This window comes from Pipistrellus hanaki (genome assembly GCF_964339955.1).
Source record: "Pipistrellus hanaki genome assembly, chromosome: 1".
In the NCBI taxonomy this organism is placed as follows: Eukaryota; Metazoa; Chordata; class Mammalia; order Chiroptera; family Vespertilionidae; genus Pipistrellus; species Pipistrellus hanaki.
In genome coordinates, this window is record NC_140503.1 from 37,241,803 (window position 1) to 37,255,916 (window position 14,114).

The 14,114-nt window shown below is 39.5% G+C and overlaps 1 protein-coding gene and 1 long non-coding RNA gene across 5 annotated transcripts in view; one reads left to right on the top strand and one right to left on the bottom strand.

The window, feature by feature from the left end:
- The window catches only part of FERMT2 (FERM domain containing kindlin 2), a 67,969-nt gene extending 60,316 nt beyond the window's left edge, over positions 1-7,653 (top strand). For 2 of the 4 annotated variants that reach the window (XM_084877708.1, XM_084877707.1), the window contains exons 11-17: positions 881-987; positions 1,093-1,314; positions 3,725-3,748; positions 4,247-4,267; positions 4,844-4,968; positions 5,273-5,414; positions 6,380-7,653. In XM_084877708.1, coding sequence (XP_084733834.1) covers positions 881-987; positions 1,093-1,314; positions 3,725-3,748; positions 4,247-4,267; positions 4,844-4,968; positions 5,273-5,414; positions 6,380-6,553 — 815 coding nt within the window. In that variant the 3' untranslated portion in view covers positions 6,554-7,653. The remainder of the gene's footprint in view (positions 1-880; positions 988-1,092; positions 1,315-3,724; positions 3,749-4,246; positions 4,268-4,843; positions 4,969-5,272; positions 5,415-6,379) is intronic. The other 2 variants (XM_084877709.1, XM_084877710.1) reach the window with 2 other exon arrangements.
- The window catches only part of LOC311619541, a 73,013-nt gene continuing 59,571 nt past the window's right edge, over positions 673-14,114 (bottom strand). The window contains exon 3 of the long non-coding RNA XR_014794533.1: positions 673-730. This is a non-coding gene — a long non-coding RNA (uncharacterized lncRNA). The remainder of the gene's footprint in view (positions 731-14,114) is intronic.

Below are 14,114 nucleotides of genomic sequence, written 5' to 3' on the forward strand. Positions count from 1 at the left end.
ACGTGAACTCAGTACTGTTGCCATTCCCTCTAGCAAGCGTTGACATGTACATTGTCTGACTTATCCTTACAGCATCCCTGTGAGGTAAAGGCAGGAAATTTGGGCTTTGAAATGTTAAGTAAATTGGTCATAATTATTAAATGGTAGAGAAAGCTCCTCTCCACTACATTATACTGGCCACTACTTGTTTATGCTGACCAATACCCCATTATCTAACTGGGTATATGTTTAATAAACCTGTGTTTTCTCCTGGAAAGCTACCAGCTGATGCTTAAAAGAGTTGAATCACAGGGCTCTGAAGAGGCTCTGTATAGGACTCTAGCTCAAACTGGCCAATCCCCCTCACACACTAGTCTCAAGGCGTAATAAAAGTCTTATTTTTTTTTTTTCTAACTCAAATACAATTACGTTAGAAAATAATTAAAGAAAGATATTTTAAAATTCCTATACATTTAGAAACAGATATCGCAAATAACTTGAAGATTCAAATTACTGCATGATACTAACACAGCACAAACCAAAACTCGTTGGAGTGCAAGTTGTGGTTTCTGGTCATGTCTTTTCAGTTGGAGCCTCTCCTTCTCTTCCCAGTCTGGTTTTGTGGATTGTGAGGCCATTGCCTTCTGAGCCATTGCCTCTGGATTAGATCTGAGCCATTGCCTCTGGATTAGATCTGAGCCATTGCCTCTGGATTAGATCTCTCTGATTCTGCTCCATCCAAACAAAATCCCTGGGCATAACAATTCATTCCTTGATTTATAAACCTACACAGCAGAATGCTACATGATAAGATGATGCCATAAGATAAGGGATCCCTGTATTGGCTGGGGATTTCTTAAAAGTAAATTTAACTATTTTAATAATGATTTTTTTTTTATAGGATGTGAAGTTACCCCAGATGTAAACATTTCAGGCCAAAAATTTAACATCAAACTCCTGATCCCAGTTGCAGAGGGCATGAATGAAATTTGGCTTCGTTGTGACAATGTGAGTTTTCCAGTTCCTTAGTGAATTATCCCGTCATCCTTATGTTTTATGCTCCAAGGAACCATCCTGAAATCCAGCTCACACCTCGGTATTCCTTTTCAACAGGAAAAGCAGTATGCCCACTGGATGGCAGCCTGCAGATTGGCCTCCAAGGGCAAGACCATGGCGGACAGTTCTTACAACCTGGAAGTTCAGAATATTCTTTCCTTTCTGAAGATGCAGCATTTAAACCCAGATCCTCAGTTAATACCAGAGCAGATCACAACGGATATAAATCCTGAGTGCTTGGTGTCCCCTCGCTACCTAAAAAAGTACAAGAACAAGCAGGTACTTGATTCATTTTATTCCAGCTAACGCTTTCTGCTGGTTGATTTCACAATTTTGTGCACATACTTTAAATTGAGTTTCTCCTCTTACACAAAACTTCTTAGTCTTAATTGGAAGTCTAAATGTCACCAGGTGGTTAGAATATAAAGTTGGAAATAGCTTTCAGTTTAAATTGATAATTTTTAAAAAATGCCTTTATCATTTTTTAATTTTTTAAAGAATATGGAACACTTCACGAATTTGCATGTCATCCTTGCACAGGGGCCGTGCTAATCTTCTATCATTCCAATATGTGCTGCCGAAGCGAGCACTGTTCCTTTTATCACCTTAATATGGCAGATAATGGGAGTATATTTATTCTAAACAACTTGAGGAAACCACTCTGTTAACAGGAATTAAATAGGGCCTTAATGCTTTGTGTTCCTTAATTCATGCAGTTGATTCATTTCCCACCAAAAGCTGTATTGACTCTTTTTGCTGTTGATGTTGATTTTTTCATCTTTGGAAGTAAATTTTACAAGGTAGAGATAGTCTACATTTAAGCATTACCTTTTCTTAACACTAAACAGTCAAAACCTAACCAAGATTTGCATAAAATGGCAATATTTGGCAAATTTTCTCTGAAATTTACTGATTTTGTTCACTTTGTTTAGAATTCCTTTCCTGGAAATTAATACTATAAAAGGATTGCTATTTAGGAAAAACGGTTCTTTGGAAACAACATAAAAAGGTTTCTTGCAGGGGAATTTCACTTGGGATAACCCCAGTGTTCTCCACGCCAAGCATCCTGCCGTAAAAGGAAAAGCTGCCGTTTGGAGGATGGGGGTGGGGAGTGAAGATCTTTAAAATAAATATTTTTATCTAGTATCGTTTTGATCTTTTAAGAAATAATTTGGAAACATTACTGGAAAGGCCCAGAACAACTAGTAGTTCTTAACTTGAAATATAATGCTTATCATATGAGTCTAATGTCACGTAAGTAGAAATTTAAAATGTTTAGGCATTTTAATCACCAAGTATTTCTTTAGGTTTGAGGTTGTGTAAGCTACATGGAAATTGTTTATCCCACGGCCCTGCGATGTGGGAGTAGTAAGGAATGGAGGAAATGCTGCCCTGGGGAGCTCTGTGGAATGTAGGTTGTAAATTAAAAGGCAAAGTGGATCAAATATTAATTTACTTATTTTTACTCTTGGTAATTTCATTTTAAGATTATTTGAAAAGAAACTTGTTTCAGAAAGTAGATTCATTTGCTTTCAAAGGCAATGAATAAATTCAAATCTTAGCAATCGTATTTTCACTATCAAGTATCAGTGGATAAGGATATTAAAGTATAGTTATCAAAACAGCCAAATTTTGGTTTTCTTAGAAATTTTTTAAATGGTAGGTTTTCACTTTGAAAAGTTCTAAACACGGGATGTTTGACTCTCCTTAACTGGCAGGATGGCAGTATGTGTATGGTCATAGTTAAGGATTCTTCTAGCCTGTCTCCCACATTGGCATCTTATCAAATGCACATTATTCTTAAAAATGTTTTTATTGATTTTTAAAGAAAGAGGAAGGGATAGGCAGAAAGAGAGAGAATCAGCTGTGAGAGAGGAAAACATCAATTGGCTGCCTCCTACACACTCCCCACTGAAGATCAAGCCTGCAGCCCAGGCTCGTGCCCTGACTGGGAATCAAACCAGTGACCTCTTGGTTTATGGGTCTCAACCACTGAGCAACACCAGCCACTCAACCACTGAGCAACACCAGCTGGACACACATTCTCTTTTAATCCTCCTTTCCCTAACTAGACTTACCATGTATTGCCCTATCACTTATCAGGGTCATTGGACAAAGCGCTCAGTAATTGTTTAACCTGTATAATCTAGTGGCCTTCAGGAGTGAGTTAGGAAGGTTTGTGTGTAGGCCTGACTTCATTCATCCCTACCAGGGCATAAGTGCATTGTTTTCCTTTTCCTTTGAGTCCATCATTATAGCCTTTGTTAATATATATTTTTTAAATATATTTTTTATTGACTTCAGAAAGGGAGGGAGAGATAGAAACATTGATGGATGAGAGTATCTTTGATTGGCTGCCTCCTGCACCCCCCTTCCTCTCCCCACTGGGGATTGAGCCTGCACATGGGGCACGTGCCTTGACCAGGAATCCAGTTGTGACTTCCTGGTTCATAGGTCAATGCTCAACCACTGAGCCATGCTGGTTGGGCCAGCCTTTGTTATATTTAAATCTATTTGAATTCTTCAAAGCTACATAGTAATTAAACTTGCTGTGGATATTTTCACATGAATATGACTCCCAAACTATTAACATGGTTTTATCCATGTTAATCCAGACTGCAATGGACTAGTATGTTTATAGACACCATTCCTAGTGTAGTGTATGGCATCTCTTTATTTTCCCTTCCAGGAAAAAGGATGCAAAAAACAGATGGTAATTGAGGTGTTTGTTTTTCTTGTGTAAATAAATAGTGTGAGCTCTACCTATGTTTTGCCTTCAACTTACGTATGAAAAGCGGTGCATGGATCATGTTATCTGACTTGATCTGAGACAATATTGAAGACTTTTAAATATTAATTTTGATTTTGCTACTAAAATAGTTTTACCCTGACCAGTAAGAACTGGTACACGATGGGGAAAAGGTATTTCCTCTTTTAATTTTCTCCCTCAACTTTCTCTACCTTTAATTTTAGTAACACTTAACCTAAAATAACGTATTCTAAATGGAAATAACCACTGCTTCCTCGCTCTCATTCTCATGCTCGCATTCACTCCGCTTGGTTTCCACCCACAGTAATTTTTGCATGGTTTTTGGCTGGAATTTTGGTTTGCAGGTTACCGCAACTTTTCCTTTGCTTCATTGCCATTTTTTCTGATTGCCTTTTTTTTCTTTCTGCTTCCTTTTTCTTTTCCTCGCATTGCCATCTACAGCCAGGCTATATAAGAGACTTGGTAAGTTCGCCATGTTTACCAAAAAAAGAATGAAAATATTAAAGCCCTCTCTACAATCTCCCCTCATGTATTAATTTCCTTCCTTTCCTTATGGGAGTAGCCTTCCCGAAGTAAGTATAATTTAAATTGAAATTGAACTTTTCTAATGATTCCTTTAGAAAAACTTTATGATGGTAATAAATATTCCTGCTATAAACTTGTATTCTAGGGACTCATTCTGATCATGTATCTTGGTGCTAAATTTAAAACTTCCCGTGTATGTGAGGATTGCAACGTGCCCTTTTATAATAGTTATCAGACATGTGTGTACTTGGAATGTGTCGAGCGGCAGTTTTGTATTCCTACTAGTACTTTTTGTTTCATGATATATGGAAACTGAATTTAAGAAGAAAGATATCAAGGTTTGTTTGGAAAAGTCATTTTACTAAAATTCCCAAATGTAGGTTTCTAATTTCAACTCTTGCAACATAGGACTTTGGGGTGGGACACGCAGTTCAGTTTTTCCGTCTTTGTCTTGAATCTGCCCTGGAACAGTGCTGTACTGTTAAGGTGATGTTGGTGTTCAATCATGTTTAGATATCAGCGAGAATTCTGGAGGCCCACCAGAATGTAGCTCAGATGAGTCTCATTGAAGCCAAGATGAGATTTATCCAGGCGTGGCAGTCCTTGCCGGAGTTCGGCATCACACACTTCATGGCAAGGTCAGTGGTTCTCTGGGCACCTGCGGGTAAACCTCAGTCTGTGCTTTTTACTTAATCTACTGCACGGAATTAAATGCAACTTTCAGAGCCACCAACTGAGACCCATTACCTGTTTTACAGTAAAATTTAAAGATGTTGGAATATGTTTTCTAGACTTGAAATTTTTACATTAAGCATTCAAAATGATTGCATTTCTGTTTTTAGTTGTATAAGATTGGCACTGCTTTTTAGAGCTAATGTGCACATCTGGAAGGAACACAGGCCAACATGTGCCCCCACCCCTAATACGTTTTTAATGCTACAGGTTCCAAGGGGGCAAAAAAGAAGACCTTATTGGCATTACATACAACAGGCTGATCAGGATGGATGCCAGCACAGGAGACGCAATTAAAACCTGGCGTTTCAGTAACATGAAACAGTGGAATGTAAACTGGGAAATCAAAATGGTAAGCTGCGACAGTATTAATGGAAGGCTGCTAAAAAAAAATTAGTAAATGTAAGGATAAAAGGCCTCATAAGTTCTGAGGATTATATGTACTGTTACTTCTTAAAGTATAAAACATGGTTAGGTATTATTCATTCCCCACTTAAACTTGCCTATTTCATAATTAAACCCCTTTATTAAAATTCTAAGAACATAATATGACCTACTTGGAATATCGGCTTATCTTGTTTAAGGTGGTCTTTCTATAACGGATAAACCTTTAATGGATAAACCTTTAACTCACAATAGCAGCTGCTCTTTAATGAATGTGTACCCTGTTTCTGAAGCTCAGCACAGCTTTGTGAGGGAGATGGGTCATCCCTACTTTCCAAATGAGGGTGTAAAACAGGCCTCAGGGCTGTCATTGTCCATGATCACACACGTAGTAACAGAATCAGGATTCAAACAGAAGGTGAAGGCGCTAAAACCTGGCACTTCTGCCATATATCATGCTGCCCCCAGCCTTAGAATATGCATGGCTATCGTTTAAAATAAACAGAATCTTTCTCTAATTAATCATTTGTTTTAAGATCTCTGGGTTTGTTGCATCAATTCCTATTACTTCATTAAGAATCTCATGTTTCTGAAGTATTTAAACATGATACCTAAAGGTTAAATATCTAAAGCAAATATTAAATTAAACACAGGAAGTAGATTTTTCTCCCAGGCCTGGGAGAGAGAGAATCTCATTAATCGAATCACCAGAGACCATTGGGAACTTAATGACCTAAACCCCTTGCCTTCCTTTTCAGAACATGAGTGGGGGAGAGGCTCTAACCTTTCCTTATGCTTTTGGACTTAAAGGCATTAGTTTAGGATTTAAAAAAAAAAAAAGAGGTTCAAGTATTTTATAATAGAGCAGAGCTTCGCGGGAACCACTCATCTGGAGTTTTACTGGGACTTAACGGCTCTCTGTCCTCGTTCCAGGTCACGGTAGAGTTTGCAGATGAAGTCCGATTGTCCTTCATTTGTACGGAAGTAGATTGCAAAGTGGTTCACGAGTTCATCGGTGGCTACATATTTCTTTCCACACGGGCCAAAGACCAGAACGAGAGTTTAGATGAAGAGATGTTCTACAAACTCACCAGCGGGTGGGTGTGAATTGAAGTACTGTGTAACGAAACTCCACGGCCATAACAATATTTAACTTTAAAAGCTGTTGTTTGTTATATGCTGCTTAATAAAGTAAGCTTGAAATTTATCATTTTATCATGAAAACTTATTTGCCTTACCAGACCAGTTAATATGTGCACTAACAAGCACGACTCTAATAACCTGCTATCGTGATAACAGTATATGAACTTGAACATGGCACACATTCCTGAGGGCCAAGAATTGAAAACCAAAGTAGTGGGCAAGTCAGGAACGAAATGTCACTGATTGTAAGCTAGCCAAACTAAGAAACTCAAGCCATCTACTTTACAGCTATCCAGGGCTTAAACTATATGAAGTCTATTTATCGTGTTTAATGCATGTGTTTCAATATATGTTTAATTTGACCTAGCGTTCTTAAAATCATACTTCTGGTAGCCATTTGAAACCCCTCACCCCTCAAATCAGGCCTACAAAAGATGCCTGATATTTAATAGTGTCATTGTTTAACCTTGAAGGAAAACACTACATTAGTCTGTTACACTTGGTTTATTTGTTTTTTGTCCTTGAATGAGCATGTATGTATATTGTCTTGTGTTTTTATTTTCACATATTGTATTACAGTACTTAGTATTCACCAGCATATTCACTGTCTGCCTAAAATATGCAACTTTTGCATTACAATATGAAGTAAAGGTCTATGAAGTATGCATTTTGTGTAACTAATGTATAAACACAAATTTTATAAAATTGTACAGTTTTTAAAAAAAAATTACAACTAGCAAATGGCATAGAATGTAGCATCTTTACATTAATTAAATGCTTTAAATATATAATTAATGTGCAGTTTTTAATATCTGCTAAATTAAGAATGACTTCAATATAGTCATGATTTGCCACAATGTCCTTAACTCTGATGCCTGGACTGGCCATGTTCTGGTCTGTTGTGCTGTTACAGTGTGCATTGGTGCTAGTCAAAAAAATTCCTAGCTCACATGGCCCAAAAGGGTGCCAGGGAGGGGTAGATTACCAGTATTGTCCAATAACCCGTGGTTTAAAGACTGTATAAATGCATTTTATTTTAAATAAAAGTAAAATCTTTTATTTAATGTTTCTTTATGTATTTCTTGTTTTCACGGTTTACATAGCATTTATTTTATAGAAGTGAAATGCCTACATCTTATGTTATGAGAAACAGTTTGCTAGTATTCCAAAGTGTTACTAGTTAGGATAGATTCTTCTTTAATACATTAAGTGCCGAGCCTGTTTTGTCTTCCTTTCCGTTTCAGTCACCGGTGACTGACATGGTGCTTAACGTGTTAAAGTGAGAATTTCTCATTTTTCCTACTATTTGAAAAAAAATGAGCTATATCATATTTAAATGTTAGAAATGTAGTTGTAAACAAAAATATGACATAAGTAGAATTGTTGACTTGAGCAGAATTTGTTTTAAATAGCAAAATGACTCTTGGTTTAAAAAGATACCTTGTTTTATTCATTTCCTCCCTGTTACTGCTATCATTTCATCGTTCAGACTCAGAACTTGACTCCTGGACTCTGTCCTTTATCTGTTGCACTGAGTCAGGCCAAGTCTTACTGATTGCCCCCTCAGGCAAACCTGTGTCTTTCTCCCGCCATTCATCACCGGCACCCAAATGCAGGTCTTTGTCCTGTGCCTGCCCGGGTGCCCAGACTCTTAGAACAAAGCTCTGGTCACATTCTCCGTGGCTCTTCTTCATACTCCTTCTCGAAGGCCAGGTCATGACAGGCCTTGCCCCGGAATTTAACAGCTCCTTTCCATTAAAATAGGTTTGAGTAATATATACCCTTTCCTTGTCTTAAGTGCAGGTCTCCGTGTATAATCACTTGCTAAGGGCTCTAAATTGTATTTAGACTATGACAGCCCAAGTCCTTTACAGTCCCAGCTGCTTCCCACAAGTGAGGACTGCCTCTGGTGGTGTTTCCGCCTCTGGTTTGCCCACGGCCCTCACTGCGCTTTTGCGGTGAATTCAGCCCCAGCACGCCACTGGCTGTATTTTAGCTCTGACTCCTGGTTGCCCAAAACATAAATGCCAGGTCCTCAGTCAGGTGCTCAGAGGTTTCCTGTGGTCTGTTACCCAGCTCAGGTTTTGATCCTTATCTCCCAACATCCTGCAGTCCCACCAACTGGGCAGATCACATTTTCCAGACACGCACCCCTCTCCATGTCATTTCCCAAGCCTTCTAGTCAACCTTTGCGAGTATTCTTTCTTCCATTAATACTTCCAAATTTTGGGGGGGAGGGGGGAGCTGAAGGGGGTAATGGGAGAAAAAAGGGGACATATATACTTGCAACAATAAAGAATTATTTAAAAAATAAAAATACTTCCAAGTTACCTTGCAGCCAGAAATTTTCTCTTTACTCCTATGAACTGCACTGAGTTTGGTCCTTTGTGGAACTTAAAGCAATCATCCTTATTAAAAATTGAGTCAGTCTTGATTGTCCCTATCAAATTATTAGTTCCTTTGGAAATCAAGGAATTATTACGATTTAGTATTTTTATAGCCTTAGCAGTTTAATACAGAGGAAATGAACATGCTTTCTGCACAGTAACTATGCATTATGAGTTTTTACTAAGTGCTTTCACATGCATTACTTCTTCTAAAGAGTCATTTAAGCTCCTCCTTTTATAGATGAGGCTCAGAGGCCATGTGACCTGTTTTAAGTCACACAGCTATAATTAGTGCCAAGGCAGAGTTGGAAGTGAACCCAAATTTCTATCTCCCTAACCAGTCCTGTTAAAAACAAAACCCTTCATTCCTCAAAAAATAAAAAATAGGACTACCATATGGCCAAACATTCCACTGCTGGGTGTTCGTTTGAATAAATCTAAAACACTATTGCAAAAAGATATATGCACCCCTATGCTCATTGCATTATTACTATATTAATTTTTAGAGAGAGGAACATCAGTCAGTTGCCTCCCACAGGCACCCCAACTAGGGATCAAACCTGCAACCTGGATATGTGTCCTGATTGGGAAGTGAACCCACCACTTTTTTGTGTACCAGACGGCACTCCAACCTACTGAGCGACACTGGGCAGGGCCATTGCACTATTATTTACAATAGCCAAGATATGGAAGGAACCTAGGTATCCATCAATAGATGAAATATCCTATCTAATAAAGAGGTAATACGCTAATTGACCATCATGCCCTCACAATGATGGCAGTCCCCATAGCCAATAAAGAGAGAATATGCTAATTGACTGCCATGCCCTCAAAGATGGCACCGCTCACAGCCACAAGATGGCGGCGCCCAGTCCCCTCAGCTGCCCAGGGCCAGCCTGAGGGACAACCAAACAGCAGGCTGCATGGAGCAATCAGGCTGGCGGGAGTGCTGTGAGAGTTAACCATAAAAAGAATGAAATCTTGCTATATGCAACAATATGGATGGACCTAAAGGTTATGCTAAGTGAAATAAGGGAAAGACAAGTACTGTATGATTTTGCTTATATGTGGAATCTAAAATACAAAACAGACAAACTCAGGTACAGAGAATAAACTTATGGTCGCCAGAGAATTCCTCTCTAAAAACTAATATTATAATAATGCAGTGAACTATGCTGTCAGATCAAGGTGATCACTTTGTAAAGTATGTAAATGTCCAATCACTATGCTATGCGCCTAAATCTAATATCGTTGGGAGGGTGACTGGGAACGGTGGTGGAAAAGGTAAAGGGATTAAGAAGTACAAATTGTCAGTTACAAAAATAGTCATGGGGCCAGGACAGTGTGGCTCAGTGGTTAAGCATTTACCCATGAACCAGGAGGTCACGGTTTGGTTCCCAGTCAGAGCAAGCAACATGCCCAGGGTTGCTGGCTCGATTCCCAGTGGGTATGCAGGAGCCAGCTGATAGATGATTCTCATCATTGATGTTTCTATCTCTCCCTCTCCTTTCCTCTCTGAAATCGATAAAAACATTAAAAAAAAAAAAAAAAAGTCACAGGGATGTAAAAGTACAGCAGAGGGAATGCAGTAATCTAATCATATATTAACTAGGCTGTCAGATCAAGGTGACCACTTCGTAAAGCATGTGAATGTCTAATCACCAGGCTATGCACCTAAAACTAGTATCGGTGGGCAAGAGTGGGTCTACAGTTGTCTGTATGGAAAACAATACAGTAATTAATAAATAGTAATACAAGGAAAAAAACTTTTTTTGTACTTGCAACTGGAACCAACTTTTGCCCCATCCTAATAAGACTTTTAACAACAGTAACAAAAAGGGACAAACACAGTCTGCCACAGAGCCGCTCTTGGTCTGTGTCAGAGCACAAGGTCAAGGATGGCGAGTGCTTTCCTCCTCCAAAGTTCACGTCTCTAGCAGGGGTGGGGAACCTTTTTCCTGCCAAGGGCCTTTTGGATATTTGTAACGTCATTCGCAGAGGCCATACACAATTATCATCTTAAAAATGAGCCTGCTATATTTGGTCAAACATTTAATGAACTCACCCCTAATGCCTGGGCAGGGCCAGACCAAATGATTTCTCAGGCCTTGTCCAGCCAGCCCCTGCCCAGGGTAACGGGTGTGGTAAGCAGATGGTGGGAATCCTTTCATAACCAGATCACACATATCGGGTCACCAGGACGTACTTTAAACCTTACAGTAAAATGGGGGGAGGGGGGCAGTTAATGTCTCTAGGTCCCTGACTTTCAGGAGTTCAAGGTTGTGCAAAAAATAACTTGTAGCATGTTAGGATTACTGATTAACTACAACTGCGGCTTCCAGGTGTCTAACCTGCTGACTGAAGGGAAAGAAAGGCCGGGGAATGTGGATCGGTCCACAGGACACTGAGTGGCACGCAGCAGCATCCTGAAACTGCGTCTCTGGGGGCACAGCCAGGGCTCTTCCCACAGACGGATGCTGCCTCTGGAGAGACCACTACAGTAGGATTCCTCAGGATTCATTCACAATTTAAACAAAAAAAATTTTTTTAATTTGTTTTTCAGTTACAGTTTACCTCCAGTGTTACAGGGAGGGGCAAAAGTACGTTACAGTTGTTACCAGTTAATGATGAAGTGAGATCAGACCAACCTGGGTTCTTGACTTAATGTATCCGGAGAAATACCTTACAACGTTATATAAAATATTTAAAGTGCCCACACTGCACCTCACTGAATAGGGTTGTTATCCACTAAAACAGTTGTTTCTTTTAACCCAACCTTTTTATTAACCTTCTGGAATGCATCCCTGCCCTGTGCCTTTCCTGACTTTCTACCGTCTGTAAGTCTGACAAGGGCTGCTGCTGTTTCTAAACCAGTGACTTACCACGTGGTCACATTCTCACCACTCTGATAATCCAGAAAAGAGAGCGGGGCTCCCTGAAACCCACCCCCTGGTGACAGTGTCATCACCAATCCTGAATGTGTCTCCCAAAAGCATCGCCCTGCCCAGCTGCCATCTAGACTCTGCTCTATTCTAAAACGGTGATGCCGATTCCAGAAAAATCCTGCCACCTGCAAACGGCCATAGCTATTGCATTCATTCCTCCTCTTTGTAGCTAGGTCATTGTGAAGAAAGGCAAGGACGAGTTGACTTGCTCCATGGGTGTGCACCTAACAGATACCGGACAGCCCTGCTCTGCTGAGAGTCCTGTCACCTCTGCAGAGCAGCCTCCAGGAAGAAGCTGTTTACTGAAGCTCTGAGCTCTCCCACAGATTGTGTGTCTGTGTGAACTGCTCTGGTTTGGCAGCTCCAGAATGGGGGAGGGGACAACAGGGACAGAAAAGGATGGAGGAGGAGTGCAGGGAGTGACAGGAAATGGGAAATTTTAAGTCTGGGTAAGAGGAGTGAAATTCTCAGAGTGGATCACAGAGCAACCCAGAACAGGAAACTGAGTAGAAAAAAAAATTTTTTTAAAGCCTTATCTGGTGACCTTATTTCCCATGTGCTGATTCCTCTTGCTTTCTCTGCTTTATTTAATAAACAATCCGGACTTTCCCAGGCTGGATGTATACATTAAAATTCTGTTTCCTTAGTAAACAGTTACCAGCACACACATACCCTTGGCTGAGTTTCCCTTTTGATATTTTTGCATGGGCCTGCCTATACTAAAAATTACAAGCCCTGAAAATAATTTGAGACCATTATTTCATGAGATCTAATTATAGTCTCCTGTGGCTTCACTGGCCAGGCATTATCTGCATTTCTGCTCAGGGGAAGTGGTCCAAGTTCAATCTTAATTAAATTTGTGATAAAAATAGCAAAAGGGGTTGAACATATCTGTATTAATATGCCTTGTAGATAGTGCACGATGAAGAAGAAAACACTTCATGAACATAAATTCTCAAGTCTAAATGTTGTAACCCCTATGATCAAGTAAAAATCAAGTAAATATATTTACGCTCAGGTTTACTGATCAAATCTTGTTTATCTAAATCTTATGTCTACCTTCCTTGCCTAATTAATAAATTCAATTAGCTCTGAGAAGGAACATTTAGAAAACAGCATTTCTTCTATTCTAGGAGAGCAAACAGCCAACCATAGCCAAACACTCCTGAGGAACAATAGGTGGGGGCGTAGCTTTAGCAGATAGCAAGCAGTTAGTATAAAACTATATGAAAGTGTGATGCTGGCACAGAGATAAGTAAAGTCGCCAGAGTCCAAACATGCACACGGATGGGAACCTCATTTCTGAGAGCCAGCCGTGCGGGTCAGGGTGAAACAGAAGGGCTTCCAATGAATGGTGCCGGCGGTTAGCTTTGTGAAACAGGAATTTGGACCATCAATTCCAAACGATTAAAGACTTCACTGAGAAAAATAAAACCAAAACCTTTAAAAGATAACATAGGAGAGCATTTGATATGGCCTTGAGGAAAGATTTTGTGTATTAAGGCACAAACATATAAATGAGAACTATAGACTATAGTATAAAAAGGCAATTGAAATTGGGAAAAGATATTTGCAACCCATAATGGACAAAGGCTTAGCATCTAGCATATAAATATACCCACACGGTCAGGCCAAAAGAAAAATGGACAAAACACTGGAATGGGTACTTCACAAAAGAGGAAAACTTAGTGGCCACAGAAATCTATGGAAAGCTGTTCAACTTCACTAGTAGTGTAGAAAATGGGGGGAAAACAAAATTTAAATAGAATTAAAATACAGTTGCACACCTAGTGTGAAATTTTCAGGCTGGCCCTGGCTGGGTTGGCTCAGTCGGTTGGAGTGTCATACACCAAAAGGTTGGCCCGATTCCCATTTGGAGCGTGTACGGGATGCAGTCAATCCATGTTTCTCTCTCACATCGATGTTTCTCTCCCTCCCTTTCTAAAAATCAATTTAAAGAACAACAACACATATATCCTTGGGTGAAGATTAAGAAATTTTTTTCAGTCTGACAGTATCAGGTATTGATAATGTGCATGCTCACTGGAATACTTAATGTTGATGGAAATACAAATTAAAAACTTCAGAAACACTTTGACACCATCTAGTAAATCTCAAGATGTATCTTGCAACCCAACAATTCCACTCCTGTGTGTGTGTGCGTGTGTGTGTGTGTGTGTGTGTGTGTGTGTG